General features: G+C 34.8%; 1 protein-coding gene across 1 annotated transcript; it reads left to right on the top strand.

The window, feature by feature from the left end:
- Nucleotides 1-1,015: 1,015 nt before the first annotated feature.
- Nucleotides 1,016-14,096, top strand: LOC122622828 (plexin-B). Its single transcript, XM_043801378.1, has 5 exons — nucleotides 1,016-1,586; nucleotides 5,404-10,173; nucleotides 10,232-10,818; nucleotides 13,504-13,686; nucleotides 13,741-14,096. Exons 1-5 carry the CDS (start codon nucleotides 1,016-1,018, stop codon nucleotides 13,846-13,848), a joined length of 6,219 nt encoding a protein of 2,072 aa, XP_043657313.1. The 3' UTR covers nucleotides 13,849-14,096.
- Nucleotides 14,097-15,085: the final 989 nt, after the last annotated feature.

Genomic DNA, 15,085 nt, shown 5'->3' with positions numbered 1-15,085 from the left:
TTGAAAAAACCATTTAACTAAACTAAACTATTAATTGATAGATCATTATGACATCTTGTTTTTATTTACTGTTGTAAAGAAATTAAAACAATAGTTGTCATTTCATTTTTAAAAACATGACAATCGAATAAGGAAATATCCATTCGTATCACAAATTGGTATTCCTAAATCATTTTGATTTTAATAATATTATAAGTAAAAGGCAATCGAAATAGATATTTTTGAATCTATAAATATATATATATATACATAAGCGTCCAAACCCTCCGAAGCATATGTTGATCCTAAGCAAAGCGTTCGATTGCAGCGTTCATGCCATGAGAACCCCACATTAAAATTATTTACTATAGTTCATGTTAAGTTATTAAAATTATGATTTAAGTAATTGTATATTTAAAAGCACTGTGATCCATCCAGTCCCTCCTCATATTCTGATTCGGATTTTTATATAAAAAAATCGCATTTAAAGCAAAAAAAAGTCACTGCAAAATTTGAGCAATTATTTGATTGTTGTTAAAACCCTTTAGTTTCCATCGGTGATTTCTACGTTTATCCTGTACATACGGTTTTTTTTCCAGTTTGAAATAACTTTGAAAAAGTGCTTGTATTTGGATTCTGAAACTACATACGGGATATATACATAGAAGATATTTTAATGGTAAGCCCTTAATTTTTGTATGTGTTCCGTGAAAATAATGTATTTCAATGCGATCTAGCTCGATAGTTTAATGTGTATTCGATAGGCCGATACCAAGGCGATAATCTGCTCGAGACTGATAGTGTACACACAACGTTTGAGCGTTGCTTTAGAAGTTTTTTTTATAAATATTTGTTTACATTGACTAATCGATTTTTGTGTTAAAGAACCTTTAACGAACAAACGTGCTAATGTAAAACAGCTAAATGGATTATATTAATTTATAAATATTGATACACAACTAATTAATATTTTCGATATTAGAAAATTAAAATATTAAGGAGAGAATGTAGTGGTAAATAAAAATAAAAATGACTTATGGAATTGATGCCCAAACGCACCTACAAGCAAATACAATACACAAAAACCAAAATAATTATGTTGCGAAAAGAATTTTATTGTGCAAACTTTATACATGTGTTACATGGACTGTGTATTATTACCATATTCGGTTCGCAGCATTATTCAGTTAGCTGCTTCGAAGAGCTGCCGGCTCAGGTGATGTCTCCCTTAAATGACATTGTCGCCCAGTTTAACTTGCCATCAATACCAGCTCAATCAACGGAGTCCCCATATGGCAACCGATCAATTGGCAACCACGTAGAAAATGTTGGAGACTCCCAATCTAAGAATTATTTTACACACTTGAGCTTCGACTTTATGCATAATGTTATATTTGCGGGTGCTACAAATAAAATACTTAAACTAAATGAAAACCTTCGAGTGCTGGCAGAGGCAGTTACTGGGCCCGTACATGATTCACCGCAATGTCACGCAGGAGGCTGTCCGGAGGAAATTGAGACATCACTTGTTAATAACTTCAACAAAATTCTCGTAGTAAGCTACGCTCACGATGGTATTCTTATAGCGTGTGGAAGCATTCGTCAAGGTAAAATAGCCAACATCTATAAAAATTAAAGTAAAAGTAATGTCAGTGAAATCGTATAGGACCGAAAACGTGACAAATCGTATTGGCTTATACAAGTATTTGTCATTTGTCGTAATAACTTTAAGTGTACACTGTAGACCACACACACGCGGTGTGCATGACCAGTGTTTTTGGGCGCCACATAAAAAGCCGCAGCTATGAGGACAGTTATTCGGGAGAGCAGAAAAAAACTAATGACAAAGACATAATTTTAAAATGTAACAAAAGAAAAATTTCAATTGTCAATTTCTTTATGGCACATCGATAGAAATGTGCAAGACAAAGAATGCATCCCAGTTTGTGGGCGTTGAAGTAGGCGTGACCAAAATGTTTTTCGCTTCTAATAAAAATTGGCATGACGACAAAGGCCAAAATTTCCAATATTAAAAGCAATATTTAAAAACATTGGTTTGGCAAAAAACGGTGCAATATTATGAAATAACCATGCTGCGCAAATCATAAAATCAAAATTGTTAAATCTAACTGTCTTGCTTTTATAGCTTCCGAGACTTCAATAGCTCAAAGAAGCTGGGGTCAGTAAAATCGTATTTTTGAAATTTGAAAACTAGAATCGTTTGCCCATGCTTGCCCACCAATTGGTTTTTTTTTGCTCAGATATGGAATTTCAAAAAGACGTTTTTGAACTTTTTATTTTTAAATCGCAAAAACATAGATTTTTAAAAACAGATTTAGTTTTGAAAATAAAACCTATTAAAAAATTAAGGGTTTCTAATGTGTTAAAACTATATATTTTCATTAAATACCGTTTGGCCACCCTATAAAAATAGTTTTTATCGTTAAAACTAAAATATTTTCGTTTGCCCATCCTTAAAATATATTTAAAAAAATAGTTTTTATCGTTTGCCCAGCCTTAAAATTAATTATTTTCGTTTATCCACCTCTTTAACTAAATATTTTCAATTAAAAATGCTTTTTTTTGTATGTAAATTAAAATTGTTGTTAAAAAATTATTAAAAAAAATATTTTATTTTTATATTTTAATAAATTTATTGGTGATAAACTTTTTCACTTAAACAATATTACAAGACACTATTATCAGATTTTATCTTCGATCGTTCTCGATCCGATCCCGAAACAGACTGACTCTTAGATTCTAAATCCTGATCCATTTAACCTCGGCCAGAAGCTTTTCTTTGGAAACTTCTTGAACTTTCAATTATGTTTAGAATAAAAGCTTGATGCTGAAATTATTTCTCTGCATTGTGAAATTCAATTATGCTGACCGATGCAGTTCGATTGAAGCGCAATAAGTTGACCATGGTTTGGTCTCCAAGCGGAAGCTGTGTTTTTTTGGAGTTTGATTGTTTATCTTAGCGGGTAGCTAAGCGCTGGCAAAGGCAATGACAAAAACAAAGACAAAGGAAATGCCGCCTAGATTGAAATTTAAAATTTGTTTATAAACTGGGATAGAGTGCTATGTTTACGGGTTGGATAACTTGTATGCATGTATTGTCTGTAATTCCTAAAGTTTCGTCCATCGACTTTTCACCGGTGAATCACCACTTAATAAAAATTTCGAGCGCTTTATTACCGCTCTATTTATATGAAAACAAGATGGTTTTAACATTGGCATGTCCTATGAAAAATATCAACATCATCGTTTATGATATGAATCAATTACTTGGAATAATTATTGAATTAAACTCGAATATGATTAGAAATTTAAGTTAGTAAGCATCGCTTTTTCAACGTATTAAATTCTTAGAAGAGAGATCGCGCGCGAAAGAGTCGGAAGAGCGTCGGCTATGGAGCCGAAGCAGTTGGCTCTGCTGGCGTAGCCGATGGTATTGTGATGTTTTTGGAGGACATATTTACATACATGTATATGTAAAATTATGGAATAATATTTATAGCATGAACTTTATCAAAGATCATCTAAAGTTGATAAATTGTAAGCGAATGTTTAACCTAAAGTTATTATTAATATATATGTTTCCGCTGGCAGATCCCAAGACATGTGAATTGGCGCCAGAACTTACAGAAAACACATGCATACATATAAACGCTTTTAATTGAAAATATTTAGTTTTAGGAGGTGGGCAAACGAAAAGAAACGGAAAATATTTACTTTACTAGCTTATTTATCTACTTGATATTAAGCTCATTGATCATTTATTCTTATTAACAATTTTTTAATTATCAGGCATGCTCCGGTAATCGAATTCGTAAGATATTTACGATTTTGATTTGAAATCGAAAAATAGGTGCTCCGGTTATCGAAATCATAAGAATTTTTCGATTTGTAAAACGGGCACTTTTGTCTGGCCGAAATTAAAAGTAAATGCCTTTATTTTATATAAAATCAGGTCTTATTTACTAAGGAAACAAAATGATTTACTTAGTGGTCTTTTGATGTTTATTCCATATCACCATAAGAACATTCTGCCACTTAGTTATTTTATACAACATTTATTTCTGACCCACCTCAGATTTGACCAACAAAATGTTGCCATCGGCAACAAAAATTTTCGATTTGGAAAGGGGTTGATAAGTACGTCGCCAATAGCTATCGCCAAGGTTGACATACTGTTGGTGAAACGAACCAGGCAGGTATATTTACTTATAAAATATAAAAAAATGAATTAATTATTTAAATGGAGGGCCAAAAGTGTTGTTTGTAAATAATGCTACTTAAAGTAAACAAGTAATTGCGAACATCGGAATTAAAACTGTGAAAAAGAGATGCCACTCTAGATTTTCTCAAGCCCTTCAATTTCTGCCTTCTCCTGGCTTCAAAACAAGCAATTGCAAATATAAAAGGCATTTTTCACGTTGTTTGATTTTGACAAATAAAATAAAAAAAGTGTTTGAGCAGCGAGAAGCGTAAGAAACGAAACATTCCGATAGCAAAACGATAGCAAAAATTTTGCGAAAACCAGAGCCTTTAAAAAGGAAATCGTACGATTTGGCACAAATCGAATTCGAAAAAAAATTACGATTATCGGAGCATGCCTGTATAACTTTTTATCAGATTTTAAAAGTACATATATGTATTTCACTTTAAAGGAAACATTAGAAATATATGTAACTAATGTGGCGTCACAGCTTAAAACAAAGTTGCCCTGTGTAGGCGTTACTAAAATCGGCATTTTGAATATAACTTTTTAGTACGCGATATTTTGACTTTCATAAGGTGATTCTGATCAACAGAATAAACATATATTTTATGGAAAATGTTTTCGACCCTATAAAGGATATTTGTTTATTCTTGCACAGGATTACGAACGGAGTCCGTATGAACTTCTTGATCTCGGGGACTATAGAAGCTAGAAAGTTGAGATTAAGCATGTAAATTATATTAAAGCTTTCGCAGTGGAAGTTTGTTTCAGATCGTTGACACGCTGTGGTTTGGAGTTACAATTTTATTATTCTTCCAAAAGTTCAATCGATATGCCAAAAATATGCCCCTCTAACGCCTAGAAGCCGGAAATAGGTATCACCCCTACACTTTTCAGAAAAGGTATTTATACCCGTTACTCATAGAGCATTTGTCTAGGCGATTTCCATCAGTTTCTAATTTGTGGGCGTCGCAACGTTCTGACTTGCACACTTGCGCAGCGTAGGCGTCACTTATGCGTCACTGGTTACTTAATCTGAAATTACTAGCTTTTATAGTTCCCGAGATTTTTGTTCTTTTTACCTGTTAAATTCTTTATCTGGTAAACTTTTTACTCTACAACGGGAATGAAAAGTCCAATTTATACTAAAAGGTTTTAAAAAATTCAGCGATAAATAATTATATAATGTTTAATTTTAGGAGCCTGCGAAATTTACAGCTTACCACGGTTTCCCGCAACGCCTCAGTTTTTTGCAGTTCCATTGGCTGCTAACGATGAAAACGCGTCTACATATGCATTTGTAGGTCCGTCCAGATATACATGGAAAGAAGAGGATATTTTATATGTGGGGACAACATTTACAAATGTTGGTGATTATCGACATGACGTGCCAGCCATTTCGTCCCGCCGACTTGATGATTTAAACTATGCAGAATTCTCAATACAGCAATCAATTATAAATATCGATGTAAAATATCGGGATCATTTTCTAGTTGATTATCTTTACGGCTTTAATTCTTCTGAGTATGCCTACTTTATAATTGTTCAAAAAAAATCACATCTAGCTGATGAGGCAGGCTATGTAACACGCTTGGCACGTATTTGTATTACAGATCCAAATTACGACAGCTATACTGAAATAACTGTTCAATGCACTGCAACTGAGAACAATGTAGACTACAATATTCTTCGGGATGCGAAGATTACCACGGCCAGCCACAAATTGGCACAAAAAATGGGCATAAAAAAAGACGATCACGTCCTAATAACCGTTTTTTCCCCCTCAAAAGAAATAAGTAATCAGCCAGAAAACAAGTCTGCTATGTGTATATATAGCATTAAAGATATTGAAGACATGTTTATTGAAAATATCCATCTGTGTTTTAACGGAACCATAAAAGATCGCAATTTGGGATATATATCGGGCACCATTAACGATGGCAGATGTCCAATAGTTGGTTCGCTCGGTAACATATACAACTTTTGCTCTGTAGGACTTAAAATAAGCGGAGTATCCCCAATCACTGCACATGCACTTTTTCATTTTGATAATGTTTCCGTTACGTCAGTCACAGCAACTTCAACGACTGATCAACAGCATTCCCTTGCATTTCTTGGAACGAGCAAGGGAGTGATCAAAAAAGTTTTATTGTCTGGTCAAAGTCCAGGTGAGTACGAGGAAATAGTTGTGGATGCTGGAAATCGTATATTACCAAATACAATGATGTCGCCCAAAAAAGATTATCTTTACGTGCTTTCTCAACGAAAAATAACTAAGCTTAGAATTGAACACTGTTCTGTGTACACAAATTGTTCCGCTTGCTTGGAGTCTCGGGATCCTTTTTGTGGATGGTGTTCTTTGGAGAGGCGGTGCACTGTACGATCAACGTGCCAGCGAGATACATCTGCATCCCGATGGCTTTCATTGGGTAGTGGACAGCAATGCATAGAGTTTGAATCTATTATCCCAGACAAAATACCAATTTCCGAACTAACTCACCTGCATTTAATAATTCGAACTTTGCCCGAACCTTTTAATGCAAAATACCGATGTGTTTTTGGGAACTCTACCCCCATTGATGCCGAAATTCTGGAAAATGGACTTGGATGTGCTACACCCCCATTAAATGAAAGACCACTAATACCAACAAACACTGATCATATTTTGGTGCCATTGTCAGTAAGAAGTTCGGAGACAAATAAGGATTTTGTATCAAGGTATTTTGCATTTTTTGACTGCTCGCATCATGGAAAGTGTCAGGAGTGTCTGCAAAGTTCCTGGGGTTGCAACTGGTGTATTTTTGACAATAAGTGCGTTCACAAATCATTGCAATGCCGGAACATAGAAAATTCTGTGAGTACTGTTGGTCACTGCCCCCACTTAAAAAAGAATCGTCCGGAAATACTTATACCTGTGCGAGTGCCAATTGAAATAAGACTAGAGATTGAAAATTTACCAAAACCCAAGAGTGCACATGCTGGTTTTTTATGTACCATACATATTGAAGCCGCTCAGATGCTACTCCCTGCTCACGTCGAGTCAAACAAAATTGTAGTTTGCGAAAAAACACCATATTTCTACGAGACAAATACGCATGAATATCAGGCGAAGGTTGTAGTTACATGGAACTTTCAGCACTATGTGGACACAGCAATCGTTACATTATACAAGTGCGACGTATTGGGCTCACATCGGGAACACGCTGACTGCAGTTTGTGTGTCACTCGGAATCCAAAATATAAATGTGCTTGGTGCAGCAACTCATGTGTATATAATGAAACTTGCATAGCTAATAGAATCTCTATCAGCTCAGGATCTGAAACCGCTATAGAAAACGAGTGCCCTTTACCAAGAATCGATATTATTAAACCATTATCAGGGCCAGTCGAGGGTGGAACTCTTATTACAATTGAAGGAAGTAATTTGGGTATCCGGGAGGAAGATGTTCGTGGCAAAATACTTATCGGTTCTGTGCCGTGTGAATTAGAAAATTATCAAATATCGGTAAAAATTGAATGCCGGACTGGAGCGGCATTGTACGAAATGTCTGCACCCATAAAAGTTGCAAATGATGCTGGATATACTGAATCAAGTGTTCAGTTTCATTTTAAGAATGTGCTGTTAACAGGTTTATATCCCACAATTGGCCCTAGGTCGGGAGGGACACAATTGTCATTAATAGGAAAGTTTTTGAACATTGGTTCAACTATGCGAGCATTTTTAGATGAGTATGAGTGTCATATAGACGTTACACAAGCTTCATCGTCGCAAGTTAGTTGTACTACATCAGAAGCGACTCAACCAGAACCAATACGGTCCCTTCACCTAGTTATTGATGGTGCGAACAGGACATTAGAGTGTCAGATCTCAGCCCCAAGCATTACCAATACAAATCCGAATCGAAGTAATTTTGGTTCTTATCAACTCCGTACGCCACCGAGGCAACCCTGCTCTATTTTTAACTATACACAGGACCCGCGTATAATGCAAATTAAGCCATTACGTAGTTTTGTAAGTGGTGGTCGCGTCCTGACCGTGCATGGAATATATCTTAATTCAATCCAAAAACCTGAACTAGAGGTGTTTTATGACAATGAACGAGTCAATAAAACTTCTTGCGTAGTGATCAACTCTAATCAAATGGAATGTCCATCTCCTCCGGTTAATTACAAATTTGAGACGTTTAAAAAGACGAACAGAGTGCCGGATACCGAATTGCACTTACAAAATGCATCGTCGCCAACTGAAAGCAGGTTCAAAAATGAATATTATAGAAAAAAGCGGCTAGCCGACTTTGGAGACAATTTTCGTATATACACAACTGGAGGAACTTCGGCCAGCTATTTTGTGAACAATAATATGGATGTCACTACGTTCGTAAAGGTTCATGAAACTCAATTAAATTTACAAATAAGTTTTGTAATGGACAATGTACAACTAGTTCGAAACTTGAATAAATATTTTCATGACATAAGGAGCACTATTGTCTATTCAGCCGACCCGAAATATTTGGCATTTCCAAACGACGGAGTAAAACTTTACAAGGGTGACAGCTTGGTCATAGAAGGCGAGCTATTAAACTTGGCAGCTGATGAGTACGACGTAAATGTAACCATTGGCACCTCCCAATGCAATATTACCAGCCTGGCACTTACCCAACTTTTATGCATTCCACCGGAGCAACAACCACTGCCAACTGATGAAAATGGTGTGGATCAACCGACTGATTTACCTCTTGTTGTCGTTAAAGTAGGAAGAAATCTTCGTTTTGTTATAGGATATCTAAAGTATGATTTAAATAAACCTTATGTTTTCTCACATGCCTTGTTCGTCGTTATATTAACGGTAGCACTTCTTGTCATTGTTTTTGTAATTGTACTCATAATATTCAGAAGGAAATCAACACAAGCAGAACGCGAGTATAAACGTATTCAGATACAGATGATTACATTGGAAAGCAACGTACGTTCTGAGTGTAAACAGGCATTCGCTGAGCTCCAAACGGACATGACCGACCTAACAGCAGATTTGGAGAGCACAGGAATACCAACTTTAGATCACGTCAACTATATTATGAAGGTGTTTTTCCCTGGTGTATCAGATCATCCCATTTTAAATTCTCAAAAATTTCGTGGAGGTATCCCACAAACTAACTATGACGCTGCTATGATACAGTTTGAACAACTGATTGGGAATAAATACTTTTTGCTAATGTTCATAGAAACATTAGAAGCTCAACGGTCATCTTTTTCAATTCGAGACCGAGTTAACGTGGCCTCTTTACTAATGGTGGTTTTAATGAACAAAATGGAATATGCCACGGAAATTTTGAAGTCCCTTTTATTGCGGTTGATAGATAAATCACTTGCCAGCAAACATCCTCAGCTAATGCTAAGGCGTACTGAAAGCGTTGTCGAAAAAATGTTGACCAACTACTTAGCCATTTGTATGTACGATTACCTTAAAGAGTACGCCGGATCGAATTTATTTTTGCTTTTCAAAGCAATAAAGCATCAAATTGAAAAGGGCTTAGTGGACGCAATAACCAACGATGCCCGTTACTCACTTTCAGAAGAACGGCTTCTGCACGAACAAGTTACCCACTCTGTTGTAGTACTGCATATTTTACAAGATGATCTTGATGAAAAAGTCCAATGTCGCGTAAACGATTGGGATACCATTTCTCAAGTAAAGCTAAAAATCCTTGACGCAATTTTTAAAAACACTCCGTTCTCTATGAGGCCATCTGTACACGAAGTAGACTTAGAATGGAGGCACGGCCGAGGAGGTCATCTTACATTACAAGATGAAGACTTAACAACCAAAACGGTTAACGGATGGAAACGCCTCAACACATTAGCCCATTATGGAGTCAAAGAATCTGCAGTAATGTCACTAATAGCAAGGCAAAATGATAATTATCATATACCATACAGTAAAAACCAAAACTCGGCACCTTACCACAATTGTAAGTACTAAGCCCAATATATAAGAATATACAAATTATCTGTTTTGCCTTCTTGCAGTTTATTTTATAAATAATTCACAAAGTCATATTATAATTAACAATGATATCGAATCAGGTCTGCAGCAGCCTCGACTTTACCATCTTGTTAAGCCCAATATACCTGATCATTATATGAACATTAAAAACTCCGTTTTATCTGGAGGATCACCAGCATTTCAATCGTCGCATGTCGTAAGTAACTGTATAGACAGGGTGAACAAAACAATTCCAGAAGTCTACCTTACACGTCTTTTGGCCACAAAAGGAACTATACAAAAATTTGTTGATGATTTCTTCTCAATTATTTTAACTGTTAATGAGGAGTTGCCACCTGCCGTTAAATGGCTTTTCGACTTGCTTGATGAAGCTGCACGACGCCATGATATTGCTGATACTGATATTGTGCACGCTTGGAAATCCAATTGTCTACCCCTTCGATTCTGGGTTAATTTTATAAAGAATCCGGATTTTATATTTGACGTTAATAAAACATACAGTGTTGATTCCTGTTTAAGTGTCATTGCACAAACATTTATGGACGCTTGCTCAACATCAGAGCACAGACTTGGAAAAGATTCACCGTCGAATAAGTTGCTTTTTGCAAAAGTAAGTTTAAAAGATACATTTTTTAAATTTTGTTTTGGTATTTTCATAGAATTTATACGTTTTGGTAATAAAAACTAGTTTCATAAGACATTTTTTATTAAAGAAAACGTTTTCGATACCACTTAATACTTATATATACATATATTATATATTATATAATATATATTATATTAATTATATATATTATATATTATTATATATATTATATAATATATATTATATTATATATATTATATTATATATATTATATTATATATATTATATTATATATATTATATTATATATATTATATTATATATATTATATTATATTAATAAAAAAGCATGAAAATATATCGACAAGCAATAGAAAACTAGCTTAGTTGGGGAACATGGAAATATTTTAGTGTTAAACATTTAAATATTTCAAGGCGACTCGAAGGCCTATAAATATACGACCCTATTACTATTGTAATGCCCTCGCCGAGTGTTCCGTGTGTACTAATTATTACATATATTACGTATTTTTAAGAAAAACAAGAGAGAGCGCTATAGTCGAGTTCCCCGACTATCTGATACCCGTTACTCAGCTAGTGGAAGTGCGAAGGCGAGTCTTCAACACTGACAGTTTTTTTCGGTTTGAGGGCGTTAGAGTGGGCGTGGCAAAGTTTTTTGGCAAATCGATAGAAATTTACAAGTCTAATACAAAAATGAAAAAATATCAAAACATTTTTCAAAAGTGTGGGCGTGGCAGTTTTGGGCGGTTTGTGGGCGTTAGAGTGGGCGTGGCAAAAAGTTTTTATCAAAACATTTTTCAAAAGTGTGGGCGTGGCAGTTTTATGCGGTTTGTGGGCGTTAGAGTGGGCGTGGCAACATGAATCAACAAACTTGCGCTGCGTCTATGTCTCTGGAGTCCGTATGTTTAATCTCAACTTTCTAGCTTTTGTAGTTCCTGAGATCTCGACGTTCATACGGACAGACGGACGGACAGACGGACGGACAGACGGACATGGCCAGATCGACTCGGCTACTGATCCTGATCAAGAATATATATACTTTATATCGTCGGAAACGCTTCCTTCTGCCTGTTACATACTTTTCAACGAATCTAGTATACCCTTTTACTCTACGAGTAACGGGTATAAAAATATATAACTATAGATATTTAAACTGAAGCTAACTCGAGCGGCGTTTTAACTAACGAATACTAAATATTTCTTCAAAAAAATAATAGTTAACTAATACTATAAATAATATTTTCTTAGATTATATTACCACGAAATTTACCAAAACTTTAAACAAATGCAATTCTTAGGTCAAAATTGATTGATTTTTGGGCCGAAAATCGTCTTTTAGCACAAGTACGCTACCATACACACATTCTTGCTTATTATACCCGTTACTCGTAGAGTAAAAGGGTATACTAGATTCGTTGAAAAGTATGTAACAGGCAGAAGGAAGCGTTTCCGACCATACAAAGTATATATATTCTTGATCAGGATCAATAGCCGAGTCGATCTGGCCATGTCCGTCTGTCCGTCCGTCTGTCCGTCTGTCCGTCTGTCCGTCTGTCCGTCCGTCCGTCTGTCCGTCTGTCTGTCCGTATGAACGTCGAGATCTTAGGAACTACAAAAGGTAGACAGTTGAGATTAAGCATACTGACTCCTGAGACATAGACGCAGCGCAAGTTTGTCGATTCATGTTGCCACGCCCACTCTAACGCCCACAAACCGCCCAAAACTGCCACGCCCACACTTTTGAAAAATGTTTTGATATTTTTTCATTTTTATATTAGTCTTATAAATTTCTATCGATTTGCCAAAAAACTTTTTGCCACGCCCACTCTAGCGCCCACAAACCGCCCAAAGCTGCTACGCCCACACTTTTGAAAAATGTTTTGATATTTTTTCATTTTTGTATTAGTCTTCTAAATTTCTATCGCTTTGCCAAAAAACTTTTTGCCACGCCCACTCTAGCGCCCACAAACCGCCAAAAACTGTCAGTGCTCAAGACTCCTTCGCACTTTCACTAGCTGAGTAACGGGTATCAGATAGTCGGGGAACTCGACTATAGCGTTCTCTCTTGTTTTTTTCCTCACACTAGCAAGTGAATTTTTAAATTTAAAATTTTTCCGCTTTCTATTTTACGCGAGCGGACAGAGAGCAATTATTGCAGCGGTTTGGTTTTTGTTATGGTGGTGTAAATTGTTGTATCAAAGTAGTATTTTTTTTTGGATAAACTCAATTTTATTGCGGAGTATAAAGTGGAATGTTGTATCTTTTGTACCCTGGTATCTTTGTTTTCTTTTTTGTATGTTCATCAGGTTGATGAGTGGCGCATCCATCGCATGAATAAGGTTTTTGTATAGTTTGGATTTTAGATGTTAGTTAGATGTCCTAACCCTGCGCATATTATTCAAATGTCTGTTTGCCCAAGCATGCATTAGCTCAGTGGCGCCATTCGACGCATTTTTTCAGCAGGAATAAATCAAAGTAATAAAAATTGTTAAATTTAGATAACAACTTTTTTCCAAACCATTTAACATTTTCAAATGTAATACTTTTAGTTTTTGTAATATACGTATATATATACATGTATGTTATTACATACATATATAATTATTATACATTAATAAAACATTTTTATATTAATAAGTAATAGGTATAAATATTTTTATAAAACCTCTTTTATAAACTTTTTTTGGCAGGATATTCCAAACTATAGAATTATGGTTAAAGAGTTTTACCGCGATGTTTCAAGGCTTCCACAAATAAGCGACCAGGAAATGAGTACAGCTATGCAACAACTATCAGTTAGGCAGAATGAAGAGTTTGATACCATTTCTGCATTAAAAGAGTTATATATTTATATAACTAAATATAAGGATCAGGTAAGCTTTTTACATATAGTAATTTTGGCTCTAATCAATTTATTCTGTTTATAGATTATGGAATCACTTGAAACTGATATTAATTGCCGAAAGATGCACCTTTCACGAAAATTAGGAAATGTTGCTGCTATATTAGATGGTGACTGCACATCTAATTGCTGACATCCATATGATTTTTTACGAATTTTTGCCACATTCATATTTTTTGCCAAGATTACATTTTATTTACACTTGACAAAAACTATAAAAATTAGATTAAAAAAATGTAAGGACTTATATGTATGTAAGAAAAGCCGGCTTTGTATTATAAGAACTATGCCCTATCGATATTATTACAAAGAAAAATACACAACATTTTTGTCAAATTACTAAACATTTTTAACGTTTTTTCTAGATGAAGTTATATCTAGAGTATGGAGGGGTTATTTCATTAGCCGTTAGTGCTTCCTAACCATATTTATATTTTTATTATTATTTATTTATTTTATTATTTTTATTTAACAGAAAATTTTTAATCAAGCTTAAAAGTATTTATGTACTCTTTTTATTGGTTCACTCTCAAGTAGACTTCATCATTAATGTATGCTATTGTTAAGTATAGTATAGTACTTTAAAGTATGTGAACCCATTACCCATTTTTTATTGTTTTTATACTAGTCTAAAACAATTGCTGATTACAAATTCACAAAAAAGGATATATAAATAAAAACTCAGATTCCTGCAGGTCCAGTTCATCCGTTTTCGACACGAAATTCCCAAAATTATTGACGCCTATAATGAGGTACTTTTAAATTGGATTTAAATTATTTCAATGATAGTTCTAATATATGTCCTTTAACCGACGAATGTATACAAATTGTATAGTCTATTATTATATGTTCATACTATTTCGTAGATGGTTTTTGTAAAGTTTACACAACATGGATCGAGGATTTCTTTAATAAACGTAAGGAGATGCAATTTCCATGTTAAAACTATTTACTAAAGTTACAACATTAAAAATTGTGGATTTTAAATAACCTATAAATTGATTTTATAGTCTCTGTGTTGAATGACCAATATCACAGTAAATTGATTTTGTGCTTTAAACAAAATTGACAAAATTTAAAAGATGTGAAATCTGTGCAAAAAGGGAACACAGGTTGTTTGTGGACTTAGGGCTTAGTCTCTAAGGACCACCTACCGTATGAAACGGGTAAATTATATTCTCGACCAGTTACAGGAGGCCGGGTTTATGTGCAACCTGGACCTAGGAATGGATACTGAAAAACACCTCTGGAGAAGTATGTAGAAAGTTTTCTGCATTGACGGTAGCAGTGGGCTTATTTGGGAAAACCAAATTTTCCTTAGGCTCTTCCGCCCGAAAAAGTATCAATTTTTCAGTCAACCCCTATTGTAC

The sequence above is a fragment of the Drosophila teissieri genome, chromosome 4 (assembly GCF_016746235.2).
Source record: "Drosophila teissieri strain GT53w chromosome 4, Prin_Dtei_1.1, whole genome shotgun sequence".
NCBI lineage: Eukaryota > Metazoa > Arthropoda > Insecta > Diptera > Drosophilidae > Drosophila > Drosophila teissieri.
Note: the sequence above shows the minus strand (reverse complement) of the source record. Positions and strands in the feature narration are given on the sequence as shown.

What these genes read in the sequence shown, in the direction of transcription:
- LOC122622828 (XM_043801378.1), top strand. Translation starts at nt 1,016, where the DNA reads ATGGAATTGATGCCCAAACGCACCTACAAGCAAATACAATACACAAAA. An exon ending in CTCGGCACCTTACCACAATT is followed by an intron (nt 10,174 to 10,231) that starts GTAAGTACTAAG and finishes GCCTTCTTGCAG; the next exon opens with TTTATTTTATAAATAATTCA. An exon ending in ATAAGTTGCTTTTTGCAAAA is followed by an intron (nt 10,819 to 13,503) that starts GTAAGTTTAAAA and finishes TTTTTTTGGCAG; the next exon opens with GATATTCCAAACTATAGAAT.